Raw genomic sequence first — 25,677 nt, 5'->3', positions numbered from 1 at the left:
TGCTCCTGTCAGGAAGGGGAGCAGAGAGAGGGAGGTGATGGCTGAGCCAGGGACGGAGGGAGGCGGGGAGAAGATGCTCCGTGTCCACCCAGGAGATGCACTGTGACAGCATTGCCCCTTGTCCACAGCGCCAGGTCTGCTGTGGTCCCTTCCCAGGCAGAGGTGACCCAGGAGAGTTGTGGCCTAGAATCTCCCTTGGGGGGTGGAGGCCGGTGGAGTGCATGGGTCTCCTGGCTCGGTGCTGACCCGGTTCTTGGTGCTGTGGGACTTGGTCAGTAGGTCCCTCCTTCTCTGGGGTGTCGGGGCTGGTCTCCTGAAGTTCATCCTGCAGGTGGTGGTCCCTTGGTGGTGAACGAAATGGAGCCACATGGTAGCAATTTTATGATGCTGGTCGTGCTTTTAGGAGGGTTTGAACTTAGAGGTTGACAGGTAGAGCAAGCACATCACAAGCCACTCATCAGTGGCACGCAATTTGGTGCTGTTAGTTTTACGTCCCCCTGTTGATGACCTGTAGCAAGCCCTCATGTTGCCTCAGGTGGTCTGGAGATGTCTCCCTGGGCAGCCTTGCTGCACGCTGGGTTAGACCCAGGTCCCTGCTCAGGAGATAGATGCTCATGGTGGGAGGAGGCAGAGGGAGCCCCGCACAGCCGTGGAAGGGACTGGTGTGGAAAATGGACGGCCCAGTTAATATGAAATCAAGCTACAGAGAAAGATGGCGTTCAGTGCTGGTGAGGTAGGCCCGGCTGATTGTTTTCAAAGGCCGGTTTGTCCCAGGCATTTATGACGGTTTATGTTAGGCCTAGGGAGTAGCCGAAAAAGGGAAACCAGACCTTTGACTGGCGCGCAGGGAGGGGATCCGAAAGGCAGGGTTTATCAGGCCCTTCTGCGTTTTAACGCTGCCCACTGACCTGCCGGGGGACTGTGCGGAGACCTTTTTTGTGCGCATTCAATTGTGAGAAGTAAACAAACGGACTCGTATCCTGTGTTTGGTAACTGGGTGGGGAGCAAAGTCTGGCAACCAGTGTTGCTTTTAAATTCTTTCTTTGGACAATGGGCCTTGTATACTTTTATATCCTGGCTTTTCAAACGTGCACAGCTTTCGTGAGGTTTTCCTAGGGATGGCCAGAGACAACAGAGAAGGCATCAGTCACTTTGTATAAATACACGATGTTTTAAACATTTCATTTACAGTAAGACAGGAAAGGCCCTCCCCAGCCTCCGGCCCCCAGCACACTCTGCCTCAAGAAGGGCTCAGTCCTCGATCCTGTAGTGTCCACATTGTCCTTCTCTCCCTCCCTGCCCCCCTTTTTTTTTTCTTATAATGTCGTGAGTTAATATCTGTTGAAGAAGTGAAAAAAATCATTTTGACATGAATATAACTATCATTGGGTTTTACATTAATGTGATAACTTGGGAAGGGTGAAGACAATTGGATCATTTTATGCATGCTGTTCTTAAAATGAAAACACGGGCTTTTCATTTAAATTTATTTAAATTTTTGTTGTTAGTGGTATAGAATTTGTTTTTTGGAGTGAAACTCAATTAACTTTCTCAGTGGCATGGTAGTAAGTCTGAAATTGGTTGCTAATAGGAGAATGAGGGTTTTTACTGTGGAAGAATCTACGTGGAGCCCGGAAGGAAGCCACCTTTTTTCTCCTTCTTTGGACTTGGCCTTGGAAGGTCTCGGTGCACACGCCGTTTGGTGGGGGCCCGGATCCAGGCGTGCGTTGGTGCAGTGAGTGCCCTGTGTGGGGGGTCCTGACGCTGACGGGAACACGCAGGCTCTGCGAGCGTGGGCAGCCCACCCGGTTCCTGGCCTCCCTGATCTCTTGAATGTGAGTCAGAATCAGGAAAAGGTCTGATTTTTTTTCCTTTGAGGAATTCTGTTTCCTTCTTTTTGGCCCCGGTTTGGGAAGGGTTAATTTCCCTTTGTGACGGTTAGCCCTGGTGTGGCCGGGCCCTCCACCTCGAAATGATTCCTCGCAGATTAAGGATATTAGATAATTTCCTTCTATTTATTATACTACCGCACTGTATTATCTTTCTATCACTGAGATAATTACTGAGGAAATCTACATTAATTTTTTGGCTGGAGCAAGGCCTGCTAAACACAGGAATGCTGTATTGATGCTTTACACAACAGAAGTTTTCCTCCTATCACGACCCATCAACAAGAAGATTCGCCCGTGTCCTAAAGCCCCTTCTTTTTGAGAACAAAGCAGGCGCCCGCCAAGCGGGCCCAGCGAGCAGGCCCCGGCCCTCCAAGGCCACAGTCAAGTTGAGGCGCCTGAGCTTTGAGCCGCTCCTATCCGGCACTCGCAGTCAAGTGCCTTGGTGTTGTTTGGTAAATTATGAATGTGTGTAATTAAAATCTAGCGGCTGTTTCTATGAAAGATTTACAATGTTATTTCATCGTTTGTCATGGCTAATTAACAATATTAGATGAAGTTTTTCTTCTTCAAAGGTCTGATTTCTTCTCATTTATTTATGTCAGGAGTGATAAACAGAGTAGTTACAGGCTCCTGCCGGTGCAGGCGGAGAAGGCCTCACCTTGCTCCTCTGCACCCCCAGGGCTCTGGGTTCAAGGCCCCCCAGGCTGGGGTGGGTGACTGCAGGTCTCAGGTCAGAGGTTGGCTCCCGACTGCCCGAGGTGGGCTGCAGGGGGAGCCGCTGTGGAGGGCTTGGTCCCTGCAGGCACAGCCATCAGAGGGAGTGCCCTCCCGCGAGGCAGCTCCTCTTGAGAGGTGGCTGACGCAGAGCCCACCCTGGGCCCAAGCCACCCTGGGTTTCGGGATGGCGGTGAGTTTGGGGTGCTGCCCTCTTGCCTTGCCTGGGATTGGCCTCTCATGTCTCTCCTCTCCTCTTGCAGCAGCAGCAGGTGGCCACCCAGCAGTTGGCCTTCCAGCAGCAGCTCCTACAGATGCAGCAGCTCCAGCAGCAGCACCTCCTGTCTCTGCAGCGCCAAGGCCTCCTAACCATCCAGCCCGGGCAGCCCGCCCTTCCCCTCCAGCCTCTCGCTCAAGGTATGTAGCCCTGTCTCTATGGCGGCCCTGCGCAGGCTTCGGGGTGGAGGGGCCAGGTGTCTGGGGCGGCTCCAGGTCCTTGAGGGGGCGATGGCCCTCTGAGACATGCGTGAGCAGACTGAAAGCAAGGCTGCAGGAGGTCCTGGGGGCCTGGTCCCTGAGGCCAGAGGAGCACTTGGGGGAGCACCGTGCATAGTGGTCCCTCGGGGAGCGACTCTGGGGACATTTCTGTTTGGAACCAGGAAGTCTCCTCTCAGAGCTCCTGTTAGTCATGTTAACCATGTAACTCGTTGTATTTCAGACCCAGTAGTGCTTCACACACATGCCATTTCTTAAATATCTAGGTGTGAATTTGTGTTTGTTCCCCTGTAAATCACTCAACTCGGTCTCGTTCAGTTGCGAGAATCAAGGTCATGTTTTCTCTCCCTCTCTCCTTTTTCATTGGCCTGTGGTGTGGAGCAGGTTCTCGCCCTCTTCAGAGCAGGTGCCCTTTCGGTTGCCAGTTCTTCCTCAGACGTGGGTTCCTTGAAAATGAAAAGGTTTCCTAGGTTTCATGAGTTCCTTCCGCAAAGCCGCTGACATTTCATCCCGAGGGTATTGGACATCACAAGAAGAGGGAAACTCAGGGTGTTGGCTTAAGCCGCTCTGGCTTTTACAAGTGTGTGAAGGCAAGCGGTTATTCAGGGGAGGAGAGAGGAGGTGACATACCTGTGCCCATGTCCTTGGCTGGCCACATTAGTAAGTCCCACATCTGCAGATTCAACCAAGCATGGATTGAAAATATTCAGTTAAAAAAAAGAGAGAGCATCTCTGCTGAGCATGTACAGGATTTTCCTTGTTCTCACCATACAGTAGAACAAGTGTTTATATCATGTTACGCTGCAGTAGGTGTCAGTGACCTGGAGGTACTTCCAAGCATGAGTACGATGCCTAGGTTGCCTGCAAGCTGAACGCCATTTAGATAAGGGACTTTGGCATCCTTGGGTCTCGGCATCCAGAGGTGGCCCCGTGGACATGGAGGGGGGTGGTTCCTGGCTCCACAGACCTCAGTGGCTTCCTCGGCCCTGGGTCCTCCGAGCCTCACCAGAGTTGATGTGTGTCTCCAAGGCAGCAGGCCACAGCTTTGGGTGTCTCAGGCTCAGCTGTCATCTGAAGAAGGCTGGAAATGTGGGGTCTTCCTGGTGTCCTCTGAGGCGGGGCTCTTGGCTGGTGACCTTGGCTGGCGAGTGGAGCCAGGGAAGCGGGGCTGCATCTGAATCTTCCTGTGGAGTCGGCCAGGCCCAGCTTCTGTCCCCGAGGGTTCTCCTTGTTCTGCAGGTGGACTGCGGCCTCTCTCTCGCCCTCCACACCTGTGCGCCCGACTGTTCAACTTGGTGCCTCATCATCAGCGCTTCCCCGGTTGCCCTCAGAGGGGCAGGTTTGGTGACTGCGCCACAGGAGGGGAAAGGAAGGCCATGGGGCCAGCGCATTGTGAGCTTTTGCCCAGTGTCAGTTGGGCTTCCTTCACACCTCCTGGGTCATAGTTGGACCCAGGGCCGGCTGCGGGACACACCTCCTGGCCTCGGGCTTCACCCCGTCTCCCTTTCCCTCTGCTCCTAGGCTGTGAAGTTTGCTCTCCGAGGTTCATTGTTATAGTATATCAGTTAAGCTGTCCAGAAGAGGGCAATTGGGCAGGGACAAGACAAGCTCATACATAATGTGCAAGAAATGAATGTGGTGGTGCATGGAGTGTAATCTCTGCAGTATCACATCAGACACCGGCAGGTAATTCACTGGGGTGGCATTGATGGATCTGCTTGGCAGTCTGCTGTAACTAGAAGCCCCTGCAGCATTAGGAGGGCGCTCGCGTGGCATTGGAGGGTGCCTGTGTGCGCCACGATGGCACCGCTGTACGGGCAGATATTTCTGGAGTCGAGTTCTTGCAGGAAGGAGAGCCACACTCTTGCCATCTCCTTTGGATCGGGAGCCGGGCTTGTCTCCCCTGCCCCCTCAGCCACGGAGGCCTGAGAATTCAGTCGTGTGGACTACAACACAATTCCTTTTTATCAGAGAGATGATGGCTTAAAACTGATGTCATTATGAGGTTTAAATCAACTTTCTGCTTGCTTGAACATGGTCACCTGGGTATGGATGTACAAGGACAAAAAAGGTTGATCAACTCTGTTTGTCTTTGAGCCAGTGATACCTGGGGTGGTAAAATTGAGTTCCATGAGCAGTAATCTGTCAACTGTCCCCACAACATACATTTTTTAAACCCGCGCCTGCATTTTCTTTTATAATGAAGGGACTGGATGTCCTGGGGAAAAGAAAAGGAAGGAAGGAAGGAAGGAAGAAAATGTAGCCAGGGCACAGGAGTTAGGTGGCGAAAATGCCGGGATGTCCACTGATGGAAAAGCCTGCGTGCGCAATTCCACAAGGCTGACTGCGGGCCTGCTGAGGGTGGCCACTTGTGAGAGGACAAGCATGGAGAGCCACGTTTTGAAGGCCCTGTTTTTCCCTCTGGAGGGGGTTGTGTTGTGAAGTGCAGGGTCAGCTCTGTTGTCCTTCAGGTTGTGGTGGGGCCTTTGCTCCGTGGGCAGGGTCCACCCACCCGGTCTCACCCTGTTCTCTCATGCTCTGCTCCTCCCGAGCACCTGCGGTTTCACATACAAAGACTCTGCCACTAGCTTCCTGACCTTTTAATTTTTAAAACATACTCTCCAGGTATAGGGGAAGCTGCGTGCTGGTTACGTACCTGTTAATGGGTTTGCTCTTGGTCCTATGAATCCATCATTTGGAAGAAATGGGGGCTCTTTAGAAGTTGGACATCCACCTAGTCTGACGAGTGACTCCTCGCCTGCCTTCTTGTCTTAATTCTGTCTTGAGATCTGGGCTGTGGAAGGCCAGCACCCTTGGTAGAGGGTGTCCGGAGTCCGCTGAGCAAGCCGTTGACCGTCGCTGGCGGAAGCAGCAGTGCTGGAGGATCGGGCTGCCTGCCTCTCGCCGGCTCCGATGAGAAGGTTCTGAAATGTAATTATCACATCGAGATTTGACCCAGAAACAGCTCTGTGGTCAGGCAGCCCGTTAGTGTTTACCCTTCTCCCCCGGAGGAGGAAGCTGCGTCCCCTGGCTCCTGCAGGTGTAACAAGTGGGGAACCCTCGTCCCAGTGCCTTTGCCCACTTTGCAGACTGCTTTGGGATTGTGCTGTTCTCAGAGGGAAGTGTCCACGCAGCCCTTAGACCAGTGTCCTTCCTGTGCAGCTGACCCCAGAAATCAACTCGCTTGAGTGGAGAAACAGGCGGTTGGTGCTTTTCCTGTGTTTGCAAAAGAGAATAGAAACGGGCATGGATTCATGTGGTTCTGGTGAGCACACTGTCGGCACACGAGCCCGCGGGCTGCTGGTTCAGTTGAGCGAACGTGGGTCTGAGGGTCAGCCGTGTTCGCAGGTAATTGTTGGTGTGCAGACTGCAGAGGCGGACTTGCCAGGTACTGGCACGTCCCACCTGTCACTTGGGAAAGTGTTTGGAAATAATAGCCCAGATGCAGCAAAACCGGACGCGGGATGGTATAGTGGCCTTTCCCTTTGTTTAATTTGCCTCTGAGGTTTAATTTTCAGGGGACAAGTAATAATTGAATATGCCTAATAACTAAATGCTCATTTGGGACAAAATCCATCAAAATATAATTGGCATTTGATTTTTATGGAGGGGGAAGGAAACGGACTCGGCTGTGGAGGATGCGCTCTAGGAACATCTGACCACTTCATGTATCCTTCGAAGCCGCCTTTATGATATATATTAATTGCAAATACTTGGGCATTTGAACATTTTCGCGAAGAACCGATAGGAGAGACCAACTGTTTTTGTTAACGTTCCTGGCGGAAAGGCGGGGAAGGTTATTGGTCTGCTGTGCAATAATTTACTCCTCTTTGATATGCAAACGATCCACGGTGAATATAAAAAAATCCTATCAGACTCATTTCACAGTTCTTAACCACTCGGATTCTCTGGAGTCCATCGCCTCATTAGACCAGCGCTCTCCAATGCTGGCATAATTAAAATCTTTAACAGTTTAGCAAAGTAAAGATGTTTGGCTGATCACGTTGAGATGATTATCTCTCCATTGTATTCTAAATGACAAAAATAAATTAAATTTAGACCTTGGCATTTTTTATTATGTGTTTCAAATGAATATAATGCACACAGCCTTCTCCTTTAATTCAATACCTTCAGTTTGGTAAGAAACATGTCTCTTTCGGCTCCTGCTACTTACCCAGAAAATGGCCGGCTTCGCCCGCTGGCTGTTATGCTGGGTGGAAACAATGACCAGCCGTCCACTAGGCTGAGTCTAAGGCGGAATTGCCTGACGAGGTTCAGGGGTGTGATTTCTTTTCGGGGTTCTTCCAGAGGAAGCGGCTGCTGCTGGTGGCTGGTAGCTCCAATAGAGGCTTGCGGTTGCGCGTGTGCATGCGCTGGAATATGCATGGCAGTAGAAATTGGGCATGCTGGGCCACAGGGGCTGCTGCCAGGGTAGACCAGCAGTCCAGGATCGTCAGGGTGTGTCCTGGTGGTAACTCTTCCTGGGAAAAATACTTGGCGCCACTTCACTCCTTTAAACCCATGTCCACTTTGACCCCCTTGCAAAACAGAACAACTTTATTGCCCCAAATTTATTTTACGTCTTCGTTTCATTCAGCGATGGTTCATTAGCATTGATTTAAGAAATGACAGTAATAATAGTGTTACTTGTGTAAAAAGTTATACAGTTTTTCAGTAGACACATCCATCAATTAAGCATGTGGTACGAGAAACCAAAATTAATGAGGAAGATAGGTGTGTTAATGAAATAATCATAGTATAATCAATTTGACTGTTAAAAGTTGAAAAGCATTTCAGGAAGACGATATGAATTCATAATTTATGTCTAAAAGTGATTAATAAAAACTATATTTAATAACAAAGCTATTTGTCATCATTTAAGACTTAAGCACAAAAATCATTCATTTTGTGGCCCGCGTTGTCATAAGAATGTAGTTGAACAGTTTCATTCTGGGCCCTTCTTTGTGTCTGGAGATAAGGTGCCATCCTCGGGCTTTTCCTGAAATTGGGAAGCAGCAGCTGGGCGGAGGGAGGCGGGCACTGCTGTGGCAGAGTAGCTGCTGGGCCCCTGTCCCTGGTCTGCGCGTGACGAGGGCCCTTCCGCCTGCAGCTCCTGGGAGGAGGTGCTCCCGTGTTTGCCTTGGTGGGGAGGGGAGGAAAAAAGAACTGCACACACCAAAAAAAACCCTAACACTAGGCTTTGTTTACTGACTCTTTGATTTAATTACTGTTTGAAGAGGCCGGAATTAGCTGTTAATTGATTTAATTATCCAATTTGTTTGTTTCAGGCATGATTCCAACGGAGCTGCAGCAGCTCTGGAAGGAGGTGACGGGTGTGCACACTGCAGAAGAAGCCACGAGCAACAACCCCAGCAGCCTGGACCTGACCACCTGTGTGTCCTCCTCCGCCCCCGCCAAGGCCTCCCTGGTGATGAACCCGCACGCCTCCACCAATGGCCAGCTCTCGGTGCACACGCCCAAGAGGGAAAGGTAGGCAGGGGCCTGGGCCCCGCAGAAGGCTGGCCACGGCCTGGGAGGGCAGGTGGCCTGACCCCACCTGGCCCAGGGCTCCCTAATTGGATCAGTGTGACTCGAAGGTGCCTGTAATTACGTAACAGTGTATTCAATATGGTGTGGGTGTGTGTGAGCATCTAATTGTTTTCACCTTTTCAACATGGAATTAGTATGGCTGTAGATCTCATGGGCTTAGGGCCGTGCAGAAGTCTTGGAGTGTCTCGTTGGGTTAGATGTCAAGACTTCCAGGTCCTCTGTCTGCCAAATTCTCCCCCTGGTCAAGCTCAGTTTCTGGGCTCTGAGCACCTGCTGGTACCAGGCGCATCTGCTGTGGGCGATTTCGCATCGTGGTTTGAGAAACAGGACTTACGTTAGTCTGTGCTGCCCTTGTAAAGGTGGGAAGCCCGTCTTTGCCTTCGTGTGTCCCCAAAGCACACGGTGCGTGTAGACCTTGAGTGAGGGCGCGAGGCTGGAGGGGTGCAGGTGGCCTTGTATCCGCACACAAGCTTCCTCAGCACGGTGGTCATCGGGTCGCCTCACTCCTGCTGCCTTCCTGCCCTGAGCTTACGAGTTCATAGTTTTCAACATGTGTGTTCGTGGAAGCCCAGGTTGGCTCGGAGGCCTGGAGGATGTCATGTGCACAAGGAGTTCTAGGAAAGCCAAGCTGTTGATCCCTGCGTGGTCCCTTCCGCCCAGGCGTGTTCCTCGAGCTACCGGGGTGCTTTTCCTGAGCAGAGAGCACCCCTAAGATTGACAGCTCTTTCCAGCTTACTCTTTCTAAACTGTTTCCTGTGTGTTTCACACACACAGCTTCCACACACAGAAGGGGAGACCTAAACAGCAGGATGTGATAGTAAATGCTGCTTCCATCAGGAAGAAGCAAATTCTGGGTTTTGTTCTTAAATAGCAATGACTCCATAAAAAAATGAATTATATATTTCAGTTAAGCAGCTGCAAACATGATTTCATGTCTTTCTCATGGTGTTGAGCATCATAAGGCAACTGGTGTAATCAGGTACATATCTTTATATCAGAAAATAGTTATCTGTTTATTATATAGAGTCAAGATCTGATCCACATATATAATAGTGGTCCCATAAGATTATAAAGGAGGGAAAAATTCCCACCACTCCATGCCTCACGGCCATGCGGGGCCAACCCACAGGGCGCTACTCGAGTGTTGTGGGGATACCGGAGTCAACAGCAGTGTACACCAGTCATGTACACACAACACACGTGCAGTTACCCCGCGCACAGTCCTGGCTGGTGATGAGTGGTGCCGTTACTGATCCACACACTTGCTCTGCTGTACTCATCAATCACCATTTTAGAGTGTGCTCCTTCTACCTATTAAAAGACATCGTTGACGGTGAATAGTACGTCATGTTAGCCAGCGGCAGGCTCAAACACCTCATTTTGACCCCGTCTCCCGTGCGTCTTTTCTCTTGTGCCTGGGCTAAACTCATGCACTGTGGGCCTGGGAGCAATGGGTTGTGCTGCGCACGTGACCCCACGTAGCCCAGGTAGGCTGTGTGAGTACACTGGTGATGTTCACACACCCCCGAAGGGGCCAACGACCACACTTCTCAGACTGCATCCCTTGTCAGGGACACACAGCTACACATATGCACATGCACACACAGGTATTATGTTTGAGCCTAAACAGCAGAAATGAGAATAATAAATATGTTCCCACTAGAACTTGGGACTGGCCGGTAAGATTTCCTTGTTTACATCTCCATGGCAGGTGTCAAAAACTAAAAGGTGCTTTAAAGGGACTAGTTGAGAACAGTTTGAGGAACAGGATGGGGCACAGGGCGAGGCTGCTTGGAGCCGCTGGCCAGAGTGTGGCTCTCCTTTGCAGTGGGGAAAGACACGCATGGCCGGAAGGTGGCCTGAAGCCCTGCTTTTTGTCATCTCCCCTCCTGTCTTCATCATCATCGTCATCATCATGTTTTCTAAATAGAAAGTCTTAGGGAGCTTGAAAGGAGAGGGTTGGGGCTGCTGCCCTTTGGTGGACTTGCTTTTCCCATCCTAGGGTTGCTGTGGTCCATTTGCCGCTGGACAATTGAATCGCATCTCCATCCACAGGCCTGGGGGGCCTGGCACTCAGAAGCGTGGACGGGTGCACTTGAGGTCTCTCTGCAGTCTTCTCACGGGAGGGCGAGGGGCGTCCCGAGGCGGTTCTCTCCTTGTGTAGATGCAGCCAGGTGATAGGTGAGCCAGGAGCACAGCCCTTTGGGTGTCTTCAGGCACGTTGGAAGCTCAGTGGCTCCGCGGGACACTGATTCTAGGATGCTCTGCTGGTTGGGTTCTTCTCTCAGGATGTGTGCATGGACACTGTGCCTCGACTCCGTGTCTCCATTTCGCTACATGCCAGAGTTAGACCATGGGTCAGAAGAGAGCTCGGGTTCCAGGGAGCCTTCGCCTGGGTGTGAAAACAGGCTGCGTTCCAGCTGTGTGCTCAGGGAGGACACAGCTACAGAGTGACACTCCATCACTTAAGCTCCTGATTCTCTCGGCTTAGAGGAAATGTGGCCAGACTCAAAGAAAGTCCTCCCCAGTGCAGTTTCTTGTGTTTTATTGTTTCTGCTGCTGGGGCTGGAGCCCAGGGCCTGGTGCGCACTCTCCCACTGAGCTGTGCCACTGCCCCACCCCAGTCAGCACATTTTCACTGGCTGTAGCCAGGAAGGCCAAGAACACCTTCAGTTAAAGATAATTCAACGCTTTTAAGCTTATAGAATTGATCATTTAAAAAATCAATTATTCGTCCGCCAGCTTTGTATGTATATAGGTACTTAAAATGAGTATTACCTATTATGATTAATTTAAAAGTCCCATGTGTGATGTGCGGTTTAAATAGTGGGAAATGGTGAAGGAAAGGGAGAAAGCTTGCCTCTGTCCCTGAGGGCGTGTCCTCCCTGGTGCCGGGAGCTGGCCCTTCCTTGCTAGTTCTCCTGTGAACACGGGTCCTCGAGAGCCCTGCCTCCACTTCCTGCGGCAGAGCTTTCTCTCTGCCCCATTCTCGTGGAACATCACGCCCAGCCAGGGCCCCTGGCACCCCTCCACCCGACAGACTCCCGCCTGGGGTGGCTCTGTGGGGAAACTCGTTGGGAAAGGCAGTCCTACGAGAGTTTTGGTGCATGGTTAGAGTCATGGTGTGTCTGATGTGTGTGGCACCCAGGTGGCAAGTCTCCCTGCCATTTGGAAAACTCCTGCCCCCCCCCCCCCCAGTCCCCCACCCTGGCCTGGTGCGTCTCCCGTGAGCAGCCTCTGCCGCAGCAGCTCTGGGGTCTGGTGAGCAGCAATCTGTTCAGGAGATAAATAATGTGGTTGGCACGCCACTCCTACTCTCCTCTTTAATTTGTCTTACACAAGGAAAATTATAATTAAATCATTCAGGGTAAACCCTTGAGTGCAGAGAAGGGGAAAAGCACACTTTGGGAAAGATTGCCAATAGAAACCCACTTCCCTGTTGCGCGGGGCAGAGACGTTTATCAATATTCAGCAGTGTTACGGCAGGAGCAGCCCATGTGGTTTGGGAGGCGGAGGCCAGCGCTGAAATCAAGGCTTGTTAAGATCCTGTCCCTGCGCAGCCGCGGACACTCAGCATCATTAGAATTCAGTACTGGTGCTGCGCTTCCCACTTTGATTTTTCTCCCGACAATTTAATAATGTTTATTGTGCTGATTACGTATAAATTCACTGGTGCAATAAGCACACCTCTGTCGTCAGGGCCTTGGAGAAGCACCGTGGGGATGCATTCGGCGGGCAGGAGCTGAAGAAGGGAGTGTGCAGGGGAGCAGGCACACCAGGTTCCTGCTCTCCTATCTTCCAGGGGATTGGGGAGTTGTGACCCCTTCTGTGACACAGATGAGACTCAGGCTGGGCAGGTTCTGACCTTGAAGCCATGTCCCTTCGAGTTGTCTGACTGTCTCACTTTAGAAAATTCCAAGTTGGGGTGTGGGTAAACAGAATCAACAGAATGCAAATGAAACATTTATTAAAATGCTAAATTTAGTAAGCCCTTTGAGCTTTTTGGATCAAAGCAGCTATGTAAATACAAATAGCAATTACTACTTAAGTAATTGCCTGAATTAAAATTCTAAATATCACATTATGTTATGGTGCACTAGGGAAGGGAGAGAGGGTGCTCAGTCAGTCCCCTCCCTGTGCCATGCGCAAAGGAGCCACAGCCCACGGTATGCACGCTGCTGCACCCAATTTGCAGATGAGGAAATCACGTTACAGGTCACAGAGCCAGCTGGTGGCGCGCCCAAGATCCAGGTTCATGTCTGACTTTGCATTTACAGAACAGGACTTCAAGTTTCCATTCAGTTTGGAGGTGAATGCTGAGTTATGATATGTTGAAATCTGTATCTCTAAAAGAAATTTCAAATTGAATTTGAAATTCAATGATTTTAAATTTTAAATAATGTTCAATTTCATTCAACTTAAAATTTAATAAAACCTTTATTGACTTAACCTACTATGTGCAAACCATAGCGCTTACGTGAGAGTAGTAGCGTTTCCTCTTTTATGGAACATAGAAACCTTTACTGGGCCTCTCATGGAGGCTGGGAAACCCAAAAACAGAACCCAGTGCGCAGCATGAATGCCCTGCAGGATCTGCACACAGGCCAACGGGAGGCCAGTCCTGCCCCTGGAGCGTGCTCGCCCTGTCCTGCCTGGTCACCCTGCAGCTTCTGCATCTGTGGGGCTTCCGCTGTCCTCCGTGGCCCACAGAAGCAGTGCTCCTTGGCCCAGAGCCTTCCCGCTCTTTGCCTTCAGTTTGGCCATCAGGAGAGGTTTTGTAACTCGAGCATCGCTGCTGCCTGGCTCTTCTAAATACTTGTTACAGGGCTTCCTTAAGCATTTGGTCAGACATTTCCTTGAACTCTGCAGAGCCTGAGCTTGGGTGGACCCTGCTTCCTCCAAGGCCATCATACTCTCTCTCCCCAGAACCCAGCAACCCCAGTGGGGTCCCGTCTTCCATGAGGTGTCACCTGCCTCTGATCCCTTGGGTGACCCTGGACGGCCATCCTCACTTGCTGACGGACCCCAAGCATGCCAGTTGTCTCCTTTTCTCTTCCCTCTCCCTCCTTCCCTCCCTCCTTGCCTTTCTGGTAGGGGTATTGCTTGCGTTTTCTGTGGCCCACAGCTGGCAGCAGCCTTGAGACAGCCCCTGCAGGCTTTGCTCGGCTCCTGTGCTGTGGGGCAGTTTCATTGGTTGCAGTCTCTGCTTTTGATCTGTGGCCTCTTGACTGGTGGCCACGTATTTGACTATATAACAATGACATTCATGTTTATGGGCCCTGATAATTTCAAAAGACAAGGAACTTTGAAATGTGAACATGCTTGATGTTTTAACTTGGTTTTTTTTTTTTTGTTGTTGTTGTTTGTTTGTTTCCTTAAACTAAATTCTGTGTTGATGGATAAATGTCGACCTTCTTGGTTTAACTGCTAAAATTCTAAAAGTTAGTTTCCCGGACTGTTAGATACGCAAGTCTTTAGCTTTTGCGTGTTCTCACGTTGATTCAGAGTCTGTAGAGCCAGAAATGTCAGCAATAAGTTATTGTTCCCGTGACTCTCAAAGAGTTCTTCCTCATTTCAATTTTGTTTTTCAAAAATCAGTAATTTGTTTTTCTTTTTGTTTGTTTATTTGAAAGACTGAGCAAAGCAGGTCTCCTAATTCTTTCTTTCCACAAGGGCATTTTGAAGAATGTACAAAGGGTGGCAAATTTTGACTCCGACCTGCCAGTACTCTGGAAGCTTTGCAGTGGTTTGCAACAGAGGTGGGCAGACATGGCCCACCACTAATGCAGCCCACTGTGAGCTTTTGTGCATAAAGTCTTAACTGGGAACGGTTGTGCTCATCCCTTATCTGTTGCCTCTGGCTGCTTTTGCACTACCACAGCAAGCTTGAGTAATTGGCCCCTCAAATATTTACTGTGTAGCCATCTTTAGAAAAAGTTTGCAGCCCTGGACCTTCACCATCAGACCTGCTCCTCCTGTTTAGAGTCATCCTCAGGGAGTTCAGGAAGCAGGCAGCCTTCTGAGCCCTTCCCATGCTGACTTGGGTTCCCTGGCTCTGAGATGGCATGTGGGAATTTGCATCTGCCATGCATACCTAAGTTCTTGCTGTGCACAGGCTGCAGGCCTGCAGCTGGGCCATGGTGTGGATGCCTATCAGAGAATCCAGGCCTCAGACTAACCGCAGACCTGCTGAACCCGGATCTGCACTGTAGCAAGGTCCCCAGGGGTTTGACATGCATGTTCAAGTTCGAGAAGGAGTGCAGGCAAGATGTTCAGTTTACCTGGGTCTTGACTGTTGACAAGAACCGAATTCCCCCCTCCCCAGATTTGATTGACATCCTAGTGCACAAAGACAGCAGTCGCCATTCTTGTGCAGGCTGTCAGAGAAGCCATGTTGCTGGAAGGACCCACCCCTGGCTCTGTTCCCAGAGGCCTCGGTTTGCACTTTGTCTGTGGGGTCTCAGGCATAAGTTCTTGAAGGTCCGGTTTTTCTCTTCTCTGGGAAATCTAACCCTGACATGTGACGGTGATGAGAAGCAGCTAATGATCATGTCACCATGACTCTGTGTGATATGCAGTGCAGAGAGGACTTGACCTGTTCCTGTTTCACGGTAGGGTTACGGTCCCCTTTGCACAGATGGTGCTACTGGGGCCAAGAAGGGTCTTAGAACTTGCAGGAGTCTCACTGATGGTTAGTGGCCCTGCAGGGACCAGACCTGAATTCTTACCCTCAAGTAATTGATTCCCAGCTGGGCGGCTCATCAGAACCACTTTGGCTCAGCCTAGACTTTTGATCAGGGTCCCCAGTGAGTAAAGCCAGGGGTTCAAGACCAAGCCCAGACCTCCCGTGGTCACAGCCTGGGGCTGCACCTGGCTGTTCAGCCACCTCTCTTCCTCCTCGCCCTCATCTTTCCTCAAGGAGGGAGGCCGGGAGGCTGGAAGTGGAAGGAGCAGGTTGGGTTGTGGCGAGCAGGCTGCCGGTGTCCTGCCAGGTGTGTGGAGCAGCCTAAAGCCCAGGCGGTTGGTCTGCTTGAGTGCAGGCTCCTGGCAGCATCCTGGCACTGTCTGTATACAGTGGAAGAAGGAGCCTGTTGAGGGCAAGGCTTCCTTTCTTAAGTCAGAAGCACCCTCTGGGGGCTCCTCGGCATCTTGTACCCCAAGTGCACTGTGCTGGTTGGCACCCAGCCGGGCTCCAAAAGGCTGCCATTCACTTATCTCAGCCTTTGCAGCCAGGTGCTCGTGGGCCTGAGCAGGAGGAGGGGCTTCTCCCAGGCCAGTGGGACACAGGTGCGAGAAGGGGCCAGGGTTTATGGGTTTCCTTGCCTGTTCACTTTGTGGGGTGATTCAAAGAAAACAAAAAATAAACAGCTTGGCCACTGTCCCCTGGTAGCTGTGTCTTACCTCAGTGACGTGCCTTATCACACACAGCGTCATCAGACTCCATAGATCTTTTTCTATTTATTGTGCTTAAGTGATGAATGCTTCCTAATAAAATGACATCATTGATATGAACAGGCACGTTCACGTTAGAAGTTGCTCCTGAATTTGGTTGACTTTCAGTTTTTTCCTTGGGACGTTGTGTGATGTGAATCTCCACCATAGACCGTTCCATGCCTAACGGGCCAAGTTTTCCACCCCAAATAACGTTGGAACCCCCAGTTTCCTGGACATTCTGCCCTGATGCACGGCTCTGGCGGGCACAGGCTTTCTGCCGATGCCTCTTGCTAGCTCACGGTTTCTCCGTGTTCACTCGGGTGGAAGGGGCTGTGCTCACACACCCAGGGAGTGAAGGGAAGCCATGGCCAGAGGAGAGGGCCATCCAGCCTTGGAGGACTCCTACGGCGTTGCCCCTTGTACTGGGTTTTACGCTTTCACCTGCAGAAGGTGCTTGTTGGAATGCACACCTGCATTTCCCACCTGCTTTTCATGAGTGGAAGTTTTTCTCGGGTGGGTATCGCAGAAGGGCAACCTAAGCGCCTCCATCCCGAAGGCCAGGCAGCCTAGAAGAGTCCTGGTGTCCTTGTGATCCCTCGTGACTGCCAGGTTCCCAAGCCAGTCATGGTTGCAGAGGAGGACAGAGCTGGAGACTTGGCAGGAGGGCTTCCCTGCCGAGCTGTGGTCGTCCTCCTCTCGCTGCCTGGCCCAGTAGCCAGCCGCGCAGGTCTTTTGGAGGGAGCCCCCCCGCCCCACCGGCTGGCTCGCTGGGGCAATGCAAATGAGTGTGTTACATGTGTACAGCATTCCCAAAGTTCTTTATTCCACCCCCTTTTGTAATCAGTCCAGGCCTAAGTATATTATAAAGTATATTCTCCTCATTAGAACAATAGTGGGAGCTCACAAAGGGAGATTGTTAATATGTGCTCCGGCTTGTCACTTCTGCCTGTGTGAATAAAGAAGATAACCATTCCTTTGGGAAGCTATTTCTGGAATTGAGCAACAGATACGCTAGCCAGAGAATTCTCCTAACTGTAATTTTCCTTTTTGTGTGTACTCAGAAATAACATCCCAGTGGGCTCCCCGGGGCCACCACGCATGCAGCGCACAATCGCCACAGCCCAGGTGGTGTTACATGGGACAATCCCCCGGGCACATGTCGCCAAGAGCTGTACAGCTTGTTCAGTGTCTCCGTCCATATGGCGCTCGGTCCCATTCACAGGGAGGCGCCGGGCTGTGCCGGGTGGGGCTGTGGTCAATGTAGTGTGAAGCCGGGGCTTCTGCTCCCGGTGGCCGCCGCCTCGCGCGGGATTGCACCTCAGGTCTGAGCTTCAGTGTGCACACACGCTGTGCCACTCACCTGCCGCCGCAGCTGGGCCTTGCCGCTGTCCTGTAGGCCCTGGTCATCTCCGCGGGGCGACGCACACCTGGTGTGCACAGGCAGGGGCCTTTCTGGGTGGTGGCTGGCGGAGTGACAGGGCAGGAGAAGTGCATGTTCGTGCTACAGTCCCATAAACAGGTGTCTGTTCCCTCGGTGTCCCTGTCTCTCCTTTTTTCTCCCCATTTAGATGTGGAAACGATCTTCATTGTCCAGTTAGGATTATTGGGCTGCTTTTTGGCTGGTTGGTTTTTAAGTCTAAAAATGGGGCGGGGGGAGATGGAGACTGAGGGAGCTCAGAGTGCTCCAGCACCAGGATGTCTCCAGTACAAAGGGAGGGGCGGGGCAGGGCGCTGCTCTGGAGGCACTTGGGAAGAGGCACCAGCAGGCCATTTATAGGCCACCACGGGAGCTGTGTCCCTGTTTGTGTTCTTGTTTGGTAAACAGACAGACCCATGGCAACTGTGGCTGGTGGTATCTACACTACCTGTGAGGCTCCCTGAACAAACCGTCTGTCCTGTCAGTCTCCAGGAGATCAGTCCAGGGGCAGGCCGCCGCCGCCTCCTCGCCCTTCTTTCTTCTTTCTTCCTCCCCGCTTCCCCTTTTAGAACTGCCTTGGGGTTGCTCTCTGCGGGTTCTTGGGGAGCTCTGGGCTCCACGTTGTGCTGTGAGGGCCGGGGATGGCAGGAAGGGAGAGGAACCCGCTTTCCTGTACGTCGTCATCGCCTTCACAAGGGCTCCCCTGAGGGTGTGTCCTAGGGATTCCAGTTCATCTCCCCCCTGAAAGGCTCCCCACTCTGGGTACCCCAGGCCCGACCGCGTCTCTGGTCTGGGACGGCCTTCGTGTCTGCAGTGTGACAGGCCAGGCCTGTCATCCCGGTACCCATGAGCCCCTGTGTTTGACTCACATTTCTCCACATGAGTCACATTTGTGACGAGAACACGATGTCTCCTGTTAAAGATCAGTGTGAGAAATAAATGGCAGTTTACTTTAATTAGAAAAAAATTGACACCAGGAGCTGGAATAATCCAGTGGCGTTTGAATAAATTAGAGGATGGTGAAGACAGAACTGAAAAGGAGCTCACCACGGATAAGTGGGAAGCTGTCTAGAGTTCAGCGAAGTCTGTTTCCAAGTGGGACAGGAGTCAGGGTCAGCACAACGTGTGTCCATTCAACCGTCTTGCCCAACACGGAGCACCTGCCAGGTGTCCTGGGCTGTGGCTCTTACAGCTGAGCTCCCTGGTCACGTCGGCAGGGGACAGTGCAGAAACAGACCTGGAGTTAGACAAGGACAGGAGGCACATCCTGGAGCCGGGGGCAGGCAGGCAGGCAGCGAAGCAAGGTGGAGAGGGTGGCCTGGCCATGCCTGTGACTCTGTCCCTTGAACAGACCCGAAGAGGAAAGGGAACACCCCTACAGGCAGAAGCAAAGGCCCCGGGGCAGAGGCAAAAAATGGGACTTGTGCTGCATGGTGGCCGCAGCTTGCAGAGTGCTGTGCTGGTGACAGCTGTTAGGAGCCGCTCCGCAGTGGACTGCAGGGCCAGGCTGCTGCTTGTCACTTCATCTCAGTGTGCTTGGCTTCCCCAGTCTCACAGGGCACGGTGTCCAGCCTCGCCTCAGAGCTGGGACTGTGAGGACTGAGGAGCACCTGCTTGAGCTGCCGGCACACAGTAGGTGAATATGAGTTCGCCGTCGTCCATGACCATGACGCTGTTGGATGAGAACCTGAGCTGCAGTAGTGGACAGTTATCAAGTGCTGACTCTGGTTTCTGGGAGTTGAAGGATGGCAGCACTTCTTCCTCTTCATGGCTTCACGGGCATGGACACAGACACCTGCAGGCCAGAGAGACCCTGCAGCCCTGGAAACGTAGACTACAGCAGGGCAGGGCACATGCCCACAGCCCAGCTCCTCAGGAGGCTGCGGCAGGAGGATTGCCAGTTGGAGGCCAGCTTGGGAAACTTAGACTCCAGCTCAAAATAAGAATAGTCCAAAGGTCTGGGGGCATCACTCAGTGTGAGAGCACCCAGACTCAACCTCCAGTACCAAAAAAAAAAAAAAAAAACCGATGTCCATAGCTACACGTGATCCTGTAGACGATTTGTTAAAATGCACACTTGTGGAATATCTTGGTGTCTTTGACCCCCACCCCCCGAAGGCCTCTGTGTGGGAAAGTTCTGTCCTGTGGTCCACGTCACACCCCCGCACACCCAGCCTGGCTCGTGGTAGGTGCTAGGCATCATTGCAGAGACTGGATGACGTATTCAGAAAAAAGCCAGCTAATGGGTATCAGAGGTTGAGACCACCAAGAGCAGTCACACTTTTGCCAGTCTTTTTCCCCAAGTGCTATGGGAGCACCCGGGTGGCCTCTTTTGATACCTGTAGATGCTTCAAATGGGAGACCGTTTGGCTTCTGGTGAGGTTGGGTCTCGGCCTTCACCTGCGTTGGGTCACCTGGGGGACTGGCTGCAGCCCAGGCTGCTGGGCCCGACCCCGGGGCTTCGGACTCGGTGAGTCAGGGTGGGCTAGCAGGTGCTCCTCCTCAGCAGGCCCCCAGGGACTGCACATTGAAACCACTGCGCTGCCCTGACGGGACGTTTGAGCTTCCCAAGTGCTGTCCTGTGCACCCCCGTTCATCCCTTCTGAAGGTCAGAGGGACAGAGAAGCGATCCAGATTGGGATTATTTACGAATATCGGGGTTTCAGTGCCCAGACGCGTCCTTAGTTGTTTGAAAGACAAAAGTGTCTCAAGAGTGTGGCCCAGCGGGGACTCCCTCGTTCCTGGCCTGCAAGTCACTCGCAGTTGCTGGCGCCTCTTCTCTCTGGATTTCTTCTCTGGGTCTCTTGTGCTCCAGGCCTCTGTCCTTGTTCTGTCCCTCTCAGCAGCTGGGCTCCTACTGATACTTCAAGGCCCAGATCAAATATCGCAGCTTTGATGTCCAGTCACCTGCTCAGTAGCCCTGTGTCCCCAGCTGCGGAATCGGGCAGAGCTCCGTCATCCGAGGACGAGCACCCGTTCCCTCACAGTCGATGCAGGTGACCCCAAACTCTTCAGTGTTCATCTCCATCAGCACAGAAGCTGGAAAGTGCGTCCCATCAGACTATGTGATCACGCGTGTGCACGTCCCAGTGTCTTACCTGTATTAAAAAAAAATAGCAGCTGGCGGTGAGGAACACGCCTGCACATACACACGTGTATCTGTGCGTTTGAAAGCTGCGTTAGCACACACACATAGAGGAATTGACGTGTCCTACTCACTCATGAATTGTGCGCGCCCTCGTTTGGAGGTTCTGACCTCGGAACCCGCCATGGTGCGTATCACTAAACGGGTGTTTAGTAAAATTGAACAGCAAGTTAAAGGTGGGGAGCGTCTACCCCAGTGGACATAACGGAAGCATCTGCAGGAAGAGAAATCAAAGGGCTCACAGGAAGTCAGGAGGGACCCGGGGGGCACAGGAGCCTGAGCTGAGTGGGTGGCTTGTGTCCTCAGCTCACCCGGCCCTTTGCTGTCCCACCTGCCCTTCACATCCACTGCTTTGCTTCTGGTGGGTGACGTAGCCCATGCTGACTTCCGGAGTGCGTGGTGGAGGAGGAGCTCAGAGGAACTCGCGTTGGAAATGTTACAGGTGCTCTTTGTTTTTCTGGGTCCTTAATGTACCAGAACCTGTGGACAGGGTGGTGGCTGGCCTGTGACACACCAGCGCAGACACACTGACCCACACGTTAATGACTTTGGATCATTGTCCGTGTATCTGCATTGACAGTTGCTGCCCAAGTCTCTGAGAGCCCTTTTGGTTTCTTAGCAAGACCCAGTGTTAATGCAGGTAGTGGAGAGCCCTGGCCGCAGGGTGTCACCTTGCTGGTGTCAGATGTCAGGCCGCCTTCCTAACCGTGAGACTTTGTCCCTGCGAGACTGTGCTGTGGCCCACTCGACGCCCCAGGTCTCTGCGCACCATCCTGCCAGGCCTCACTGCAGACATTGGGAACGCGGTGGTGTGTTTTGCCCAGCGCAGCTGGGAGCTGGGGCATGCTGGTGATGGGGCTGGTGGTGAGCGTGACGTCAGGGCCTGCCACCTGGCCTAGGGTTCCTAGCCTTTGTAAGGCAGCCACTTACAAGTCACCTAGATGGTCCCCACACCAGACGCCCCTTGATCCTGAGTGATAAGGTCAGGTCTTAAGGGCACTGGAAGCTCTGCCCTGTGTCATTGGGCCTGTGTGGGTCTGAGTCCCAGAAGTCCTCCCTCCTCACGAGCGTTCACATGAGGTGTTCAGCGAGGGGCCTCTGGAGGTCTGGAGGTTTCTCCGACCTCCTCTGTGCTGGGATCGGGGCCCCACTGTCCTGAGGTGTGCCGTGTCCGCCGTGCAGTTATTTGTGGCATTTTCTTTAAAGCAAGTCGCTTTTTAAAATCTAGTAAATTGAGCCTCATCCTGTAAAGTGGCATCTGTGAAACCAGAGGTAGGACAAGCTCAGCCTCATTTTTTCTAATACGTCTTTAAAATTCTGTTCATCTTTAAAAACAGGCATTCTTCCCCCACTTGACAGGGGGTGGGGGGACAACCTTGAGGGCACATCTGGAGTTGGGTGCTGCGATGGGCCTCACCATTTTGAGAGGGGAGGGGCCTGGACTGACCATACCATGCCCGCTCACCTGGCCCTTTGCTGTCCCACCTGGCCTTCACATCCACTGCTTTGCTTCTGGCAGATGACATAGCCCATGCTAACTTCCGTAGCGCGTGGAAACCCTAGGAAAATCCAAAGCTATCACTTACCTTCCCACAAAGTTGGTCTACGACTGTTTTCCACACGTGTCCTCTGCTTCCTGGTTGAGGGATGGGAACAGGCTCGGGCACAGGGTTCTGAAAGCCGACCTAGGGTGTGGGGACCAGGAGGTGTTGAGAGCTGTCCACCCGCAGGTGAGCCCCCCGTGCGGGGATAGTCCTGAGTGGTGTGATACCCGGTGCGCCACACTGCTGACTGACCGCGTCCCCGGGCACCCCCCGGCTGATGTGAAGTGGGCGTTCAGTAGGCAGGAGTGGAAGGTGGCCTTTCCTGCTTTGTCACATGTAGGTATTTTTGAAAAGCCAGACAGGAGCCAAAAGGGCCACAGCCGATGCTTGGTGGCGTTGGTTGGTGGGTCTCCTCTGCTCCTCGCCTTTCTACCCAGAATTCATGGAAGGGACGCCTCCTGAGAAGGTCCTTCAGCACAGCTGTGTCTTGGGAGACACGTTAGAGGAGCCCTCTGAGATCCGTGGTACTCGCATTCTGGTCCTGGTGCTACAGCACGGCCTCCCAGGAACTTGGGATGCCATCTTGGGCCCTGCCCCAGACTACAGAGCGAGAAGCTGTCTGTCGAAGTTCCCCAGGCAGGGGAAAGTTTGAGAAGCACTGCTCCAGGGACGGCGGCGGCAGCAGGGAGGCCTCGCCCTCAGCGCAGACACGTCTCACAGGCCCGCCCCATCTGCGTTCTCGGGTCCTTCCTACCATCCTCTGCACGTACTCACGGCTACTACGTTCTTAATGTTTTAGTGGATAGATTTCGTAAGAAGCTGCGACTGAGAAGTCACGATTCTGACATTGTGGTCGATTTTCCCCCAAGATGCACGAGTCCCTAATTCGGTAAGCCAAGGGCATGCTTCTCAGACTGGTCCAACGCCCCGCACCACCACTGGACCATTGTCCGCAGGACGGCTGCAGAACAGCACCCTGTGTTCCTTTTGGGATGATTTACAATTCAACAAAGGGGAGGAGGATAAAAAAGAAGGGCCCTGGCCATCAGTGGTTAATAGCCTGCGTTTCAGATGTGGAGTTAGTTAAGGTAGTCCTCACATCTCCAAGCACAATATTGAGAGCAGATAATAACAATAATCTCCATCATTGTTTAAAAGCACAAATGTGGCACTTAATAGACTAATTCACAGTCACTCCAATTGCAAGTTTTACTCATGAATATCATATCACAAGGGAATGTGAAATCCTCTAATTAAACATGATTTGAAAAGCAGCAGAAAATTGAGATGATGAGCGTTCTGGGGAAGGAGAGTCAAGGATTCCCTGCCTGGGAGAGGGGGAGACCCGGTGTGTGCGGGCGGGCGCCTGTGCTCCCTCAGGCAGCCCTCAACAGGGTTGGTGAGACACCCTTGTCTTGGTGGTAGGACCGTGAGGCAGGCGAGCTCGGGAAACTGCTGAAGGAACACGTAGTACACGTGTGTACCCGAGTATGTGTGTGCGCGTGAGAAGTCACGTCCACGCTGTGGGCCAGCTCTGGGGTGCAGTGAGAAGCCCCTCTGCTCCTAGCAGAGTCCTCCCGACAGCTGGGGAGAAGGTCAGGAGAACAGGTGGTAGGCCCGCGTCCCTGGTCCTCCTCTGCTGCTCAGGCAGATGTGAGACTGCCCTTCCCCATACTCCATGTGGGGACTGGAGGGCGCTCAGCGTCCTTTTCTCTTCTCCACGAGGCCACACTTGGACTTAGCTGATTTTGAGGAGATGGGGATAGTATGGAAAACAGAAAGAACTCTGAGGTGGAAGGGGGCGCTGGGGGTTGCAGGAGCCCTGTCTGTCACAGTGGCCAGACCACCCTCTCTTCTTCCTGGGGTCCTCTGTGAGGAGCCGTCTCGTCTGGCTGGGGACACCCCATCTGGCTGGGGTCGTCGCGTGTGGCTGAGCCTGTTCCGACACTCAGGTTTATTCGCAGAATTCTGCTGTCGGTTTATCTGATTTGAAAACTGGAGTCTGGCACAGCCTCATGGTGGGAATGCTCTCAGATTCCTGTTTCCATCTTCAGCCCCGAGAAGCCCCTGCCCTGCACTTGGGTCTCACTGGGCGGGACCCGGTGGCCGAGGAGCAGGCCTGTAAAGAGGAGAGAAGAGAAGCAGGGTCTTCCTTCTGGCCACTGGGGCATTGAGTGGATTAGTGGAAGAGCTTCAGGACAGCGTGGCCTCCTGGACCCGGTGGTGGTGTGGTCAGTCGTGCAGCTCGGCTCTGGGACTGTGCGTCAGGGCGGCTCCCCCGGCACCAGGCGTGGGGCTGAGCTGCCTGTGGGGCCGGGAGGGCGCATCCCTCTGCCAGGCGGACCAGCGCGTGGGCGTGACGGATCTGAGAGGGAGGACCCTGTGCCTCTCGCCGTTGTTGAGAAGCATGTGCTCACGGACACGAGACCAAGGATGAGGACAAGGACAGACACGGGGCCATGAGCAGTGGGGGTCAGCCTGGTGCCGGTCTCTGGTCAGTGTTGGCTGGCTCTACGACAGTCCTCAGTGGTGGGAACAAAGAAGGTGGTAGTAGGGAGAGAGGCAGGACAACCCCTACTTCAGGGGAGCTATGAAGTGGGCCTTGGGGTGGGGTGGGGTGGGGTGGACCGGAGGAGCGTGGCAGCTGTGGAGGATGGTGCCGCCCAGTCCATCCCCGCAGCCAGGACCCACTCGTGCCCTACCTGTGTTCATGGCCTACCTGTGAGCAGGTGGGCCACTTGTACCCCCTGCATTGCACGTCCTTGGCAGAAGTGTGTGGAGGTGCTTCCTGGGAGGGGCACCTTCCCTTGCAGATGGGCAGATAGAGGGCAGGGCGGGGACCCACGTGCTCCTGGTGTGAGCATAGATAGCTCTAATGACAAGTGAGGTCTTCACCTGCTGAGCCCCAGCCCTTCTAGACATAAATCCCGCCCCTGAGAGAATGGGAGGTTGCGCTCCACAGGGTTCGTTCTAGAAGCATCTCCGGCATACGAGTGGTTCGCGGGACCTGGGAAAGACTTTCCCCTAGGCACTCATCTTCAAGAAGTTCAGCTGCTAAGGTTTTAAGTCTATGGAAAAGTTATCTCTGCCCCACCCATCAAATATCAGAAGTCACGGTTTAATTTCAAAAAATGGTTTCGTAATTAATAAATGTTTTTGAGAATAAGAACAACAGTGTGTTGGAAAATCAAAAGAAAATGAAAATTTGAAGAAGTCTCCCGTTGTTACATTCAGTTGGTTCTTAACACAGGCAGCCGAGTGTTTGTTGGGTTACAAAGTGTTTCCATCAGGTGGTGGGGAACAGCATTCTGCAGAAGCAGCCAGCTCCCTTTCCTGACGTCACACGCAGACATTAGCTCCAAGTGGACAGTGGGCCTAAATGTGAGAGCTGAAGCTATACCCTGGGAAAAACGAGGACCCACTCCCAAGTCACCTGGGCTGGGCAATATTTTCTTAGATATAACAACAAAAGCACAAGGGCAAAGA

The 25,677-nt window shown here is 52.6% G+C and overlaps 1 protein-coding gene across 6 annotated transcripts in view; it reads left to right on the top strand.

Moving 5' to 3' along the window:
* Positions 1–25,677, top strand: part of Foxp1 (forkhead box P1) — a 527,427-nt gene that overhangs the window by 449,216 nt on the left and 52,534 nt on the right. For all 6 annotated transcript variants that reach the window (XM_071605954.1, XM_071605952.1, XM_071605953.1 and 3 more), the window contains 2 exons: positions 2,870–3,023; positions 8,390–8,591. In XM_071605954.1, coding sequence (XP_071462055.1) covers positions 2,870–3,023; positions 8,390–8,591 — 356 coding nt within the window. The remainder of the gene's footprint in view (positions 1–2,869; positions 3,024–8,389; positions 8,592–25,677) is intronic.

The sequence above is a fragment of the Marmota flaviventris genome, chromosome 20, assembly GCF_047511675.1.
Source record: "Marmota flaviventris isolate mMarFla1 chromosome 20, mMarFla1.hap1, whole genome shotgun sequence".
Classification (NCBI taxonomy): Eukaryota; Metazoa; Chordata; class Mammalia; order Rodentia; family Sciuridae; genus Marmota; species Marmota flaviventris.
The sequence above is the reverse complement of the archived record's forward strand: the minus strand, read 5'-3'. Positions and strand labels throughout refer to the sequence as shown.